The 14297-nt window shown below is 36.0% G+C and overlaps 1 protein-coding gene across 2 annotated transcripts in view; it reads left to right on the forward strand.

The window, feature by feature from the left end:
* Nucleotides 1–14297, forward strand: part of SEMA3D (semaphorin 3D) — a 228315-nt gene that overhangs the window by 82939 nt on the left and 131079 nt on the right. For both annotated transcript variants that reach the window (XM_061413766.1, XM_061413767.1), the window contains one exon: nt 4560–4750. In XM_061413766.1, coding sequence (XP_061269750.1) covers nt 4600–4750 — 151 coding nt within the window. In that variant the 5' untranslated portion in view covers nt 4560–4599. The remainder of the gene's footprint in view (nt 1–4559; nt 4751–14297) is intronic.

Raw genomic sequence — 14297 nt, forward strand, 5'->3', positions numbered from 1 at the left:
AATAAAAGCATTTTAATAAAGAGTTGATCTTCCATAAGAAAAATACTCTTAATAGACTTTCTCTTAAAATTAACCCTATAGGCATACAATATTTATTTTGATATTAAATAATTAGATAATTACTAAAGGATAATACTTTTTCATTATGGCTTAACTGTCACTAAAGGAAGTGTAGAAATTATTGATACTTGAAGCAGGTACCACATCTGGAATCCTTCCCAGAAGCAGGCAAAGCAATATCGTTCCTATGAGTTATGTCTTAGAAAATATCGAGGAGAGGGAAGACTTTTGAAGAGTTGAAAATAACTTGATTGTGACATAATGAAAAGCACATAAAATACTTTGGGGCTAAGGAAGCTGATTCTATCTAAAGTCTGGAACAAAAGTTTTAATTCATCTCTTATTTGCCCTATGACCTTGAGAGAATTATCAAAATGTGTACTTCAGTTTCCTCATCTGTAAAATAAGGAAAATATATAATTACCTGTCTTTCTTGGATGTCACTAGCATTGATAAAAAATAAATGGAGGCATGTTAAAATTTTTAAGAGTATATTTGATCAAAAATCAATCTGAACTGTGTGATACCAAACTGGAAGTATCAACCACTAATACCAAAGAAGCTGAAGTTGAAAGGTTCTGTGAAGTGCTAAAAGACCTTCTAGAACTAACAACAAAAAAAAGATGTCCTTTTCAACAAGGGGAGTGGAATTCAAAAGTGGAAAGTGAAGAGATAACTGGAGTAACAGACAAGTTTGTCTTGGAGTACAAAATGAAGCAGGGCATAGGCTAACAGAGTTTTGCCAAGGGAATGCACTGATCTTAGCAAACACTCTCTACCAACAGCACAAGAGATGACTCTACACATGGACATCACCAGATGGTCAATACCAAAATCAGATTGATTATATTCTTTGCAGCCAAAGATAGAGAAGCTCTATACAGTTAGCAAAAACAAGACCAGAATCTGACTGTGGCTCAGACATGAACTCTTTATTGCAAAACTCAGACTTTAATTGAAGAAAGTAGGGAAAACCACCAGACCATTCAGGCATGACCTAAATCAAATCCCTCACGACTGTACAGTAGAAGTGAGAAATAGATTCAAGGGACTAGATCTGATAGAGTGCCTGAAGAACTATGGATGAAGGTTTGTAACATCATACAGGAGGCCATGATCAAGACCATTCCCAAGAAGAAGAAATGTGAAAGGCAAAATGGCTGTCTGAGGAGGCCTTACAAATAGCTGAGAATAGAAGAGATGTAAAAGGCAAAGAAGAAAAGGAAAGCCATACCCATTTGATGCAGAGTTCCAAAGAATAGCAAGGAGAGATAAGAAAGTCTTCCTCAGTGAACAATGCAAAGAAATAGAGGAAAACAATAGAATGGGAAAGACTAGAGATCTCTTCAAGAAAATTCGAGATACCAAGGGAACTTTTCATGCAAAGATGGACACAATAAAGGACAGAAATGGTACAGACCTAACAGAAGCAGCAGATATTAAGAAGAGGTGGTTAAGAATTCACAGAAGTTCTTCATAACCCAGATAATGATAATGGTGTGATCACCAACCTAGAGCCAGACATCCTGGAGTCTGAAGTCAAGTGGGCATTAGGAAGCATCACTATGAACAAAGCTATTGGATGTGATGGAATTCTGGCTGAACTATTTCAAATCCTAAAAGATGATGCTGTTAAAGTGCTGCACTCAATATGCTAGCAAATTTGGAAGCAACTGTTTCAACGGACTGGTTCCAAATTGGGAAAGGAGTATGTCAAGGCTGTATATTGTCACCCTGCTTATTTAACTTATAAGCATGGTACATCATGCTAAATGCTGGCTGGATGAAACACAAGCTGGAATCAAGATTGCTGGGAGAAATATCAATAACTTCAGATATGCAGATGACACCACCTTTAGGCAGAAAGTGAAAAGGAACTAAAGAGTCTCTTAATGAAGGTGAAAGAAGAGAGTGAAAATGCTGGCTTAAAAATCAACATTCAAGAAACTAAGATCATGGCATCTGGTCCCATCACTGGATGGCAAATAGATGGGGAAACAATGGAAACAGTGAGAGACTTTTATTTTCTTGGGCTCCAAAATCACTGCAGATGGTGACTGCAGCCATGAAATGAAAATATGCTTGCTTCTTGGAAGAAAAGCTATGACACACCTAGACAGCATATTAAAAAGCAGAGATGTCAATTTGCCAACAAACGTCCATCTAGTCAAAGCTATGGTTTTTCCAATAGTCATGTATGAATATGAGAGTTGGACCATAAAGAAAGCTAAGCACCAAAGAATTGATGCTTTTGAAGTGTGGTGTTGGAGAAGACTCTTGAGATTCCCTTGGACTGCAGGGAGATCAACCAGTCAATCCTAAAGGAAATGAGCCCTGAATATTCATTGGAAGGACTGATGCTGACGCTGAAGCTCCAATACTTTGGCCACCTGGTGAAGAACTGACTCATTAGAAAAGACCCCCATGCTGGGAAAGATTGAAGGCCTGACAGAGGATGAGATGGTTCGATGGCATCAGCAACTCAATGAATATAAAAGCTCTGGCATTTGGTGATGGAGATGGAAGCCTGGCATGCTGCAGTTCATGGGGTGGCAAAGAGTCTGACACAACTGAGCAACTAAACTGAACTGAAACTGAAAGCGGTTAGGAGCACTCCACTAATAGATGGATATTAGGGGAAAGACTTACCTAAAGAAATTTTCCAAAACAGGAAGATTATTTGATTGTCTATACCTTAAAGCCTAGTTAACTGATGGATTGTTCTTAGTGTTCTAAGTTTGTACTTTTGAGGCATTTACAGGCTTAGGCTTTGTTCAATTAGATAGGCTATCATGGCATTAGAGAAACCTCAGTCTAATGACATACTTGTTTAATTTATCAGCATTAGGTCATTTAATTTATATAAACCAGCCTTTTTCTTCTCTTTTTTATTTTTTAAATTATGAAAGTAAGATAACACATTAAAGGAGACTTGGAAAATACAGAACAAAGTTACATATAGTTCCACTATATATTACAATTATTTTTTAAGTAGATAAGTTAAGATTTTTAGTTGGAGTTTCAATATCAAACTCACAAAAATTAATAGAATGAATATACAGAAAAGTAGAAGTACGTAGTAGACGTGAAAAGCACCATGAACCAATTCAACATAATTAAGAATTATACAATTTTCACAAAATGGTAGGATACAAATTTTGTCCAAGTTCCCATAGAGTATAAACTAGGAGACACTGTAACATATCTAAGAACATAAAGTAAGGTGCAACATTTTCATGGTTTAAAGGTATTGAAATCATATAGAGTCTGTTCTCTTATTACTGTGGAATTATGTTAGAAGTAAGTATCAAAAGATATTTGAAAATTACCCACATATTTTCAACTGCAATGTGACATTTACCAAGGAGATATTTGACTTAGCCATTTAAAGCCTCACTAAAGTTAGAAGACTGAAAAAAACACAGAGGGTGATTGTAGAGAAGAAAGCATTTAAATGAGAATTTAATATCAAAATGAGAGAGTAATATCAAAGATATTTTAAAAACCCCATTTATTTGGAAATTAAATGTCTACTTTTAAATGATGGATATGTTTGAAAAGCCATAACAAGGAAAATTAGAAAATAGTGTAACAGAGTAAAAATGAAAAGGGAATTTAGTAGAATTTGTTGCATACAGCTGAACCTGCTCAATGCAATTAAATAAATATGGGTTCTTGAATAAGGTAAAAAAACAATGAACATAGGATAAGATTTTCACACCACTTTTTAAAAAGTACCTGGTTCATGTAAATACTCAATGAATATTATTTATAATTATTATTACAAGGCTTCGTTGGAAATACGTGAGTTTTGATTTATTCCATGTCTTAACAAAGACAACCAAGGCAGCTTGATTGTGGCAACCTACTTAATAACTATGTCCTATTATAAATTTTTTTCTTCTACAGTATTTTATATTCAGTGCCACCCTGTGTGGAGTAATATAGGTTGCAGGTAAGATTGCCTTGGCCCAGGTCTAAAATCTGTACTGGTGGCCCTGACCAGATCATGTTTAATTGTCCCAATTATAGGTAGACTTGGAAATATTTTTTGGTCAGAAACAAAAGAAATCTCTCAAAATGATAGCTTTTATTCAGTTTTACTTGAGGATCTTTTTCTTTGAGGATTGTATAAGGCAAGAGTAGGCTTCTACCAGTATTCTTTTCTGACCACGAATCCATCAAGATACAGAAAGAATTGGTTCCTCCTATATTTGCATAAAACAAGACAAACACTTTAGTAGAAGAAGAGATGCTAATTAACCTAAGTAGTTGAAGTTTTTGTTTTGCACTCATCTCCATGTCTGAATAAAGCCAGCCGTTTATTTATTACACTTTTATTACTCAGTTTTGATTCATTCCCCCTGCAACAATTTGTAAGAGCAGAACAAGAGAGGAGAAATTATTTTTTTTAAAAACATACATTCATAAAATTATAATTTACTAAGTATAGAGAAATCTGCAAATTGCTATATTAATAGTTTTTTTCTTCTTTTTAGATTCAGTTAACACTGTTTGAAAGAGAACATTGTTTTCATCATGATTGTTACTAAAGATGAGAAACCAAAGTCCAGAAGCCACAATTTTCATCTTTTTCATGCCCTGATGACGATAAGCATGACCATGCTGTTTCTTCCAGTCATTAGAACTTCTAAGCAAAATATTCCACGACTCAAGCTAACCTACAAAGGTAAATGTGTCAGTGTTTTTCAGCATCTCTTCTTTTATTTAGAAACGCATGCTGAGTTCAGTGAAATGTTTGTAATCAGTTAATAATATTATTATTATAGAACACAAAGCCCAATTATATATTTTTCTTGGTGAAGAAAATAGATGTAAAAACTGTCCATGTATACTTTTCAGTTCATTATTTACAAGTATTAACTATTGATTAGCATAATTAGGAAATTTTTATCCTCAAGTTGCAGTCAGCTTGTATTAAAACAATCCCTACATATGGTCAGGCCACTCAAGATGGTTTTTCTCTTGCTGTCTGTAAGTCTTCTGCTCAACCGGTACCTGCTTCACCTACATCTGCCAGACTTTCCTACATGTTTGCTTGCTGCTGCTGCTGCTAAGTCACTTCAGTCGTGTCCGACTCTGTGCGACCCCATAGACGGCAGCCCACCAGGCTCCCCTGTCACTGGGACTCTCTCCAGGCAAAAACACTGGAGTGGGTTGCCATTTCCTTCTCCAATGCATGGAAGTGAAAAGTCAAAGTGAAGTAGCTTAGTCGTGTCAGACTCTTAGCGACCCCATGGGCTGCCGCCTACCACGCTCCTCCACCCATGGGATTTGCCAGGCAAGAGTACTGGAGAGGGGTGCCATTGCCTTCTCCACATGCTTGCTTAGGCTCCAGCTAATGATCAGCCCTGGTATTTCTTTGGAAGGAATGATGCTAAAGCTGAAACTCCAGTACTTTGGCCACCTCATGCGAAGAGTTGACTCATTGGAAAAGACTCTGACGCTGGGAGGGATTGGGGGCAGGAGGAGAAGGGGAGGAAGAGGATGAGATGGCTGGATGGCATCACTGACTTGATGGACGTGAGTCTGAGTGAACTCTGGGAGTTGGTGGTGGACAGGGAGGCCTGGGTGCTGCGATTCATGGGGTCGCAAAGAGTCGGACACGACTGAGCGACTGAACTGAACTGAACTGAATGATTGTTCTAACTTTTAGCCACCAAGATAACCTATCAAAGCGGAGGAAGGGGTTTCTGATTTCCCTGGTAACTGATGAGCCAACCTGCTGTCAATTCTTTCTATAAATGGTAACATTGCCCCGCCTCCCCGCCCCCCCCCCCCACCCTCTAGCCCCCGGCCTCTGGGACTGAAGCCTGCTGCCATGTTCTGCTTTGGGGTCAGTCATAACCTCTGTGGGGTGTTGCTCTAAGATCTTGCTTCAGACATGTAAGCTCCCCTTCTGTTAAACCACTGATATTTCTGTCGCTGACCCTGGGCTCTTTCTTTGGTCTTGAAGCTGGGCAAGTAGAGGCCTCCTAGGCCTGCAGTGAGCAACCTAACACCCTAAAAATAGAAAAATGTTAATTCCATACAGCTGCTACTAATTAGCTTATCCTTGGCATTTTTTAAAAACAGTAAGATATCTTCAAAATACTAACAAACTGAAATATCTTGAATATCTCAAGGATATACATATTTTATTGTTTAAGAAGTGTGAAAGGCTTAAAACAGAGATGAGAAAACATTTAAGAAGTGAAATCTGATCGCTTTTATATTAATTTAAACATTTAAAAGCAAAGTTTATATGTTAGTATTTAACCATCATGTTTATATGTAAGTGTAATATATAAATATATATATTGAAAGAGAGAGAGAGAGAGAGGATGTGCCAAGTTTCGTTGGTGAAGATTTTTTTTCCTGGTATCCCCTTGGCCTCTTTAATACCTTAACTAATGAGAGGAATATAGGGGATTCAGACTCCTTTATTCTGAACTTGGCAGGTAAAAATAATGCTGATAACTTTAAGATAACTTTTTATCTTAAAGATTAAAAGGTAATCTTTTAAAAGATAGTTTTTCAGCTCAAATTAAATATCGATAGTAAAAGCTAATTTGATGCTTAATGTAAGCATAAGTGGAATTATTTTATTACATCCATTACACATTTCATATGTTGGTATTTGTTTTGAATTTATATCTCATGAACAACGAGTTAAGCTAGCATCATTATCTTTGAGTTTTTACATTCTTCTCAAATTGCTAGAACGGGTAAAACTAACCTATGGTTTTAAAAAAAATCAAGATATTGCTTTTGCATGGTTGAGGGACGATCATATGGAAAGGAATGCAAGAGGAAACTTCCTTAAATTATGGAAATGTTTTCTGTCCTAATAGGGATATGGATACATAATATGGGCTTTTCACAACCCGTCATATTGCACGTGTCTGATTTGTTTGCCTGTTTTTAAGGCAAATGCCTCTACATTTACTTTAAGTTCCCTGATAGCTAAGTTGGTAAAGAATCCTCCTGCAATGCAGGAGATCCCGGTTCAATTCCTGGGTTGGGAGGATCTGCTGGAGAAGAGATTGGCTACCCACTCCAGTATCCTTGGGCTTACCTTGGGGCTCAGCTGGTAAAGAATCCACTTGCAAAGTGGGAGACCTGGGTTCGATCCCTGGGTTGGGAAGATCCCCTGGAGACGGGAAAGGTTACCTACTCCAGTATTCTAGCCTGGAGAATTCCATGGACTACAGTCCCTAGGGTTTCAAAGAATCAGACACGACTGAGCAACTTTCACTTCACTTCTTCATAGAACAGAAAACAAATAGTAAAAGTCAAACAGTTAAAAAAAAATAGAAAGTTTGAAAATAGATTGAAGGGAAAAAAAAGGAAATATTACTTGGTTTCTGTGATACAGTGAATAATGCCAGAGCATTGTATTGATGAATATAAACATGCAAAATAGACTTGGAAAGAAACTTTAATAATAGTTAATGATTACTCTCTGGGATTCCTCATGGGCAAAGCATTGGAATAAGGACTGTGTGTGAATTATGTTATCCTCATCACCACCCTCGGAAGTGGAGATTATTACCATCTTCCTATAAAGGAGGATACCGAGGTACTGAGAAATTAAGAAATTAAGGTCTCAGATTAGTTGGTGGCTCAATTCCTGAGTCAGCCCCATGCTGCAGGGAGCCTGTGTACCTATTCATATTTCTCACACCCTGGACAAGAGCTTTTCTTCCCTGGGGCACTTACCTACCTGACTGATTGTATGATTTCAGTTGTCAAAATCAAATGGGGTTGAAGAAAACCACAGTCTCCATTTAAGATTACTCAGGGGCCAAAAGAGATTTACAGACTTCTGGGATTTCATCCCCTCTGATAGTCTTATAGGAAGCAAAGATTGTCATTGTGCTAATTTGTAGTCATAATCAAAATTTTATACAATTAATTGTAAAATGTTAACTCAAATGTGGTAACTTGATCATTTGAAAATAATGGATCAGGTTCTAAAAATTAAAAAGAATTAAAAACATTAATTTTAGGTAGCAGCTGCTAATTAGCTTATTCTTAATAAGAAAGTTTTGGGGAGCTGAATCTGCTTTTGTACTTGGAATACAAAGTACAAAAGTGTGTAAGAGTTTAAAATCTTGTTTTATTTATCTCTATATATATTCTATATATTCTCACTTCTCCCAGCACCTCAGTCAGTTCAGTTCAGTTCAGTCGCTCAGTCGTGTCCGACTCTTTTGAGACCCCATGAATCGCAGCATGCCAGGCCTCCCTGTCCATCACCAACTCCTGAAGTTCACTGAGACTCACGTCCATCGAGTCAGTGATGCCATCCAGCCATCTCCTCCTCTGTCGTCCCCTTCTCCTCCTGCCCCCAATCCCTCCCAGCATCAGAGTCTTTTCCAATGAGTCAACTCTTCGCATGAGGTGGCCAAAGTCCCAGCACCTAGTACTTATATAAAAGAACTGGTATAAATGTTGGATTCAATGCAATAAGAACTCTTCTTTTTATGGTTCTTATATTTAGTATACTTTTCAAATGTTATATTTTTAGGTACTTATTTACAAGTATGTTATCTGCATTTCAAAAGCAGTAGCAAAGATTGAATGCAGTGAAGTAATTTTAAAAATCTCTGAACTCACCCATGTTACACACATACACTCCCTCTCCCCCGCACCTCCTTCCTCCACCACCCTCCAATAGTGCCCTGTGGCTGCTGTTAGTTATTCACTTCCAGGATATGAGGCTAGAAAATTCAGTCCAAATGAAAAGTTGATTGTAATTTTCAAAAATTATTCATTTTTATGAGCACAAAATCAGCTTTACTTTCCATAACTCAGGCTTCCTTATGTGCAGAGTGGACACACAGCCCATACTTTGAACAGCTGCAAGATTATTTTACGGGATTTCTTAAAGGTCAACAGAAATATAATAACCATTTTATCTAAAGAATGCCCTTTGATAGACTTAGTTTTGAACCTCTGAATCCACAGGAGCTTGTTTGGTTCTTTTGTTGTGTAAAGAGATTCCTTCTCAGTTGAATATTTTGAATTCTTACACATTTATGCATGCTAAATCAGTTTCTAGAGTAGTAAGGAAGGAACCTGGAGATCAGGATGATCTGGGTTTCTGTATTTTGTGTTATAAGGATAAAATATACATACATATATGGCCTTACAAGGTGGGCTTCTCACAGTGACTTGTATACTTTATACTGCAGATGTAGTAGATATAATTTTTGAAAAATGATGAACTTCAATCTTGAAATTAGTGTAAACATTTTGTATATTGTTCCCCTGATGAAGAAACTTATACAAGTTAAGGATATTCGTACCCAGGAATCTGTAGTATCTGCAGTGGTGTTTGGAAAACTCCTAAAGATGAGATAGGTAATACAGCTAAAGAGAGAATGTACAAAAGCTTTGGCAAAGGAAAAGCCGCTGTCTCCTTTGAATTTCTTTTCCAGATAGGAAGGCAAACAATAAACAGGTAAACAGACGAGTGAAGGTTACTTCAATCATGGGTTGTGCCATCCAGGATATAAGGCAAAAGACTGAATCCAGGATCCTAGTTGGACTTTATCATGGCTAAGTTTTAGGACACTATGAAGAACCTTGTTTTTGTACCCATTTTATAGATAAGAAACACGACGTCAGAGCTTGAAGGCCTTGCCCTACACCGTGAAGCTGTTAAGTGAAAGAACTAAATTGTGTGTTTCCATCTCTCTAGTTCAGGTCCATGTTCTTGCCACTGTATGCCCTTGAGAGAGAGATTGCATGTTCAGAAATAGAAATATCAAGATATATAAGAAGAAAACAAGGTTTCATTATTACATCTTTGGCAATACGCTCTTTTCAGTAACTACTGAGAGTACTAATTATTTTTTGCTCCTCCAAAACTTATGTGTTTCTGTAGAAAAAAAGCTTGATGTCACCTTTAAAAATTTCATCTGCTATTATATAAATAAACATTAGTGTATTTGAAAGAATAGTAATTTTGTTGAATTTTCTGAGGAATGAATGGATGTCTATATGTTTTTTATTATTTGCAAATAAATCTGTTTAATGTGAAATGTGGCATGTCTCAAGTAGAGATAACAATTGAGGCATCTAACTTACTTGATTTGACTAGTCTAATATTGATTCTGTTCCTCTCGATTGAGTATAGCAATGAAGAAGGCAGATTCGGAAGCCAAACTGCTTAGGTCTGTGAGATATTTGGATGTTTATTTTCTGTATTGCAGTTTTGTAAATGCATTAATGTATTTAATAAGGATAGTGTGAAGGTATCTTGATTCATGTAAAGCATGAAAAACAGTGTTTGACGTAGTAAGCATTTAGCTGTCAGTTATTTTTTGGAAATCATTATTATCTTGCTAGGTATTAATGGTTGTTCCTAGACCACAGTTTTCCCTGTGTAAACAAGTTTGAAAAATATTATATAGTTTCCTCCTGGGGATTTACAGCATATATTAAAATCGCCTCTGTTTATTCTCAGAGATTTTCTACTAGAGTTAGTTTCTCTTAGTCCAGTACCACCCACAGACTGTGAATTTATTGAAGGTACTTTCCAGTATTTTTATCTTCATCATATTCTAGTAGTTAACAAGCCTTTGGATCATTATTGACCTTGATAAGAGGAGTGTCTTTGAGTGGTCAGTAACCTTCAGAGTGGGTTAAAAGGAATCATAAAATCATTCAGGAGCTCCTTTCAAAAGTGGACATTTTTGTTGTCAAATCAATGATTTGCTCTGAATTTATCTCCCCTTAAGTACATCACAAACAAGCATAATCAATCTTATAGGAAAAATCCCATATATATGTATATATATTTTTCCCCCAAGTGGAGCAAGTCATTGATACTTTAATTTCTAATAAACTCACTTGTTTTCCCAGACATATTTTCCCTAAACTGAGGCTGTGTGTGGGATTGGCTTTTGTCTGACATGTTTAAGGATCCTAAAGAAGAGAGTTAAAGGAACAACTATTAATACCTAGAAAGATAATAATGTTTCACAGAAAATAATAACTGATGGTATGGCTAAAAAGAGATGGAATGGGAGAAATAAGAAAAATGATTAAATCAGAGTTAATAGGAGGGAAGGAGGATCAGATTCTTTCACTGTTGCCATTGTTAAAACATTGGCTTTTAGTCTGAATGTTATGGGAGTCCCCTGTAGAATTTTGAACACAGAGGTGACAGGATCTGACTTTCGTTATTATAGGATCACTCTGGCTTCTGTATTGTGTGCGATAAAAAGGAGAGATCAGGAAACTAGGGAGCTAAGTCTGAGAGGATTGTAATAATCCAGGTGGGTTCTGTGAGTCAGACTCCTTCTGTAGAGATAGAAGAAGAAGGGAACGGTTTGTTGATGGATTGGAAGTGAATGAGGGGTTGGATGGTGTGGATGTGAAGTAAGAGAAAAGTCAAGCCTAACCCCATGGTGTGTGTTTGTTTTTTGATCTAAGGATGGGGTTGATATTAATTGAGATGGTGGAGATTGTGAAAGGCTGCTGTGTGGGAAGATCAAGTGGACATATTTGTTTGAGAAGTCTATTAGATATCTAAGTGAAATGCCAAGAAAGTATTTGAGTGTATAATTTCTGGAGTTTATGGGCAGTGTCAATTGGAGATATGAATTTGGCAGTTAGCATATATAAATTTTAATTCCTTAAGTCAGGGGATTAGAGAAAGAAGGAATGAGCATCAACATGAACTAAAAGAAGTACTCAGGTCGGGAGGAGCAAAATCAGAAGTTGTGGTGTAGAGGAAGTTATATGAAGAAAGTAAGAAGAGGACTCATCAGCAGTGCCCTGTTTAGCTCTGTCATGAAAGATAAGTAAAAACCAATATTAAATGTAACAACAAAAGTCTATTGTTGACCTTGATAAGAGTAGTATCTTCAAGAATGGGAGTCAGAACACAAGGATGCATTCTGGAGTGTGGGCTCAGGAAGTGGAGGTAAGTGTAGATAATTCTTTCAAGGGGTTTTCCTATAATGGAGATGTAGCTGAAAGGACAATGAGATCAATAGACTGTCTTTTTTTTTTTTTATGAGTAAAACAGCAACATATTTTTGTGTTAATTGAAATAATCTAGGTGAGGAATAATTAATGATTCAGGAGCAATATGGGATAATCCATACCCTATTGAAGAAAATAATGATAAGACTCAATTTTTTTTCTCTAAAATCAGGCTCCTTTTAGAACATAAGTTAATAAAAGTGAATTATTTTGCATAATAAACTATTACCTGATTCATTATCAGTGTCAACTGTTGTCTAGGTGGAAAGAGAGATTAAATAGATATGAAATATATTCAGTTTGATATAATGACACAGGTTGTAAGTACTACATATGTTTAGAAAATTTATATGTAAGGATTTGGAAATAAAAAGATTAAATGATAACATCAGAGTCCCATAAGCAGATAATTAAAAAACTGATCTGTTTCCTGCATTTCAGTTCAATATCTGTATTACAACTTGCCTGTATCTAAAAAATTTATTTAGTAATAATTAAAATCTATTATCTGGAGTAGGAAATGACAGTCCACTCCAGTATTCTTGCCTGGGAAATCCCATAGACAGAGGAGCCTGGCAGGCTACAATCCAATGGGTCGCAAAGAGTCAGGCACTACTGAGCACACACACACACAAAATCTATTTAACAATATATGTGAAGCACTCTTCTAAATGTAATTGATCTGTAGAGGTTCACAGAGTGGTGGAAGTTACTAATATCACCATACAAGGGTATCATATAAAAAGTGTTCTGGAATTAAGAACATATGAGAATCACTGAAGTCTGCGCAGTCAGCAGCATCACCCCCCACCCCCAGCAGGGTGGGGTGAAGGAGAGCTATATTATGAGACCTTTGATTGTGTCCTGGTTATGCATAAATATGGAAGGAACTTATAAGAGTATAACTTAAGTAAAGGCAAATTTTTCTGGTATTAAATCCAGTCAACCTGTTTTTTTGGTTAAAATAGTTTTTTTTTTTTCTTTTAAATAGTAGGTTTACTATCTATAAATTATTGAGGAGATAAAAGTTTTTATATGCAATTGCTTTTTGTATGACTTCAATAACCTAAAATTTGGCTCTAATTCCTTAGGTCTTATTAAGGACTTCTTACAGTGAGGGTCTTTCAATATATGTGTAAAATATAAATTTGTGGATATTTTAAAAATGAATGTCATTGGGTCTTTTTAACAAAATTTGATGAATGCCTCTCAAGAACTTGTAATATACCTTTTGCATTTTCCTAAGAGTCCTTTAAACATGCTATTTTAATCCTATTAATTCAAAAGAGACATAAATTAAAACTAAAGTGCTTTTTACTTAGAAAGATACTCATAAAGAGGTTTATTTCACTAAAGCCCCAGTGAGCCAGACACAGTCTAGAAAATAAGACAAATATTTCAGTAATCCCAATGGAATGATGAAGTGGGGGAAGTGATAGAAGTGTACTCATTGATCTTAAAATATAAAATATAGCTGTAATGGGTGATAGGGCTTAGAATTAGAAGACCAAAATATGTTTTAACTCTCTCTTTGGCATGTACTGTTCTTATGCCATTAAAATAGTTGTTTGCTCTTTCCGAGTCTAGGTTTTCTCACCTGAAAATTATTGATAATCCTTCTGGTTCTCCTTAAGGATCAAATTAAATACTAGAGGAGAAGCTCCTTGGATGTAATAAAGCACAAAATGGATATTATGATAGGCTTCAGAGAGAAACTAAATATATTATTGAATTAATTGAAGTAAGGTGTGAAGAAAATTCAAGGCCTTTAAAAATATATTTAGGCATCGTTGATATAATTTCTTCTGCCACAAATAATAGGAATTCACTTAAGTCAATAATAAATCATAACTTGTCTTTACATTTTCCTTCTAGGTTAATGGATATTAAATGGATTACTTCTCTTCTTTGTATGAGAAAACAGGGGGAAAAGTTTTATACGTCATTGGTTGAAACTAAGTAGGTCATTTATCACTGATAGCAATTAAGCTAGTTGTAAGTTAATCACATTGATCAAATCTGTTCATCCCTAACTTATTCTAACACTGTAGTATTGTACAGGAAAAATAATAATTTGGCTATTTTGTGTAAATTAACACACCATCATTTAAGGGTTTGAGAGAAAGTCTAGTGTGGGGAAGAAAGAAAGAGTCCAGCACTTCAGAGCAATGGGCCCATGGTTTTCTTTGGAGTTTCTACTCCAACTGCAGTGTAAGGACCAGTAGTACCAGCAT

Source organism: Bos javanicus, chromosome 4, assembly GCF_032452875.1.
Source record: "Bos javanicus breed banteng chromosome 4, ARS-OSU_banteng_1.0, whole genome shotgun sequence".
NCBI lineage: Eukaryota > Metazoa > Chordata > Mammalia > Artiodactyla > Bovidae > Bos > Bos javanicus.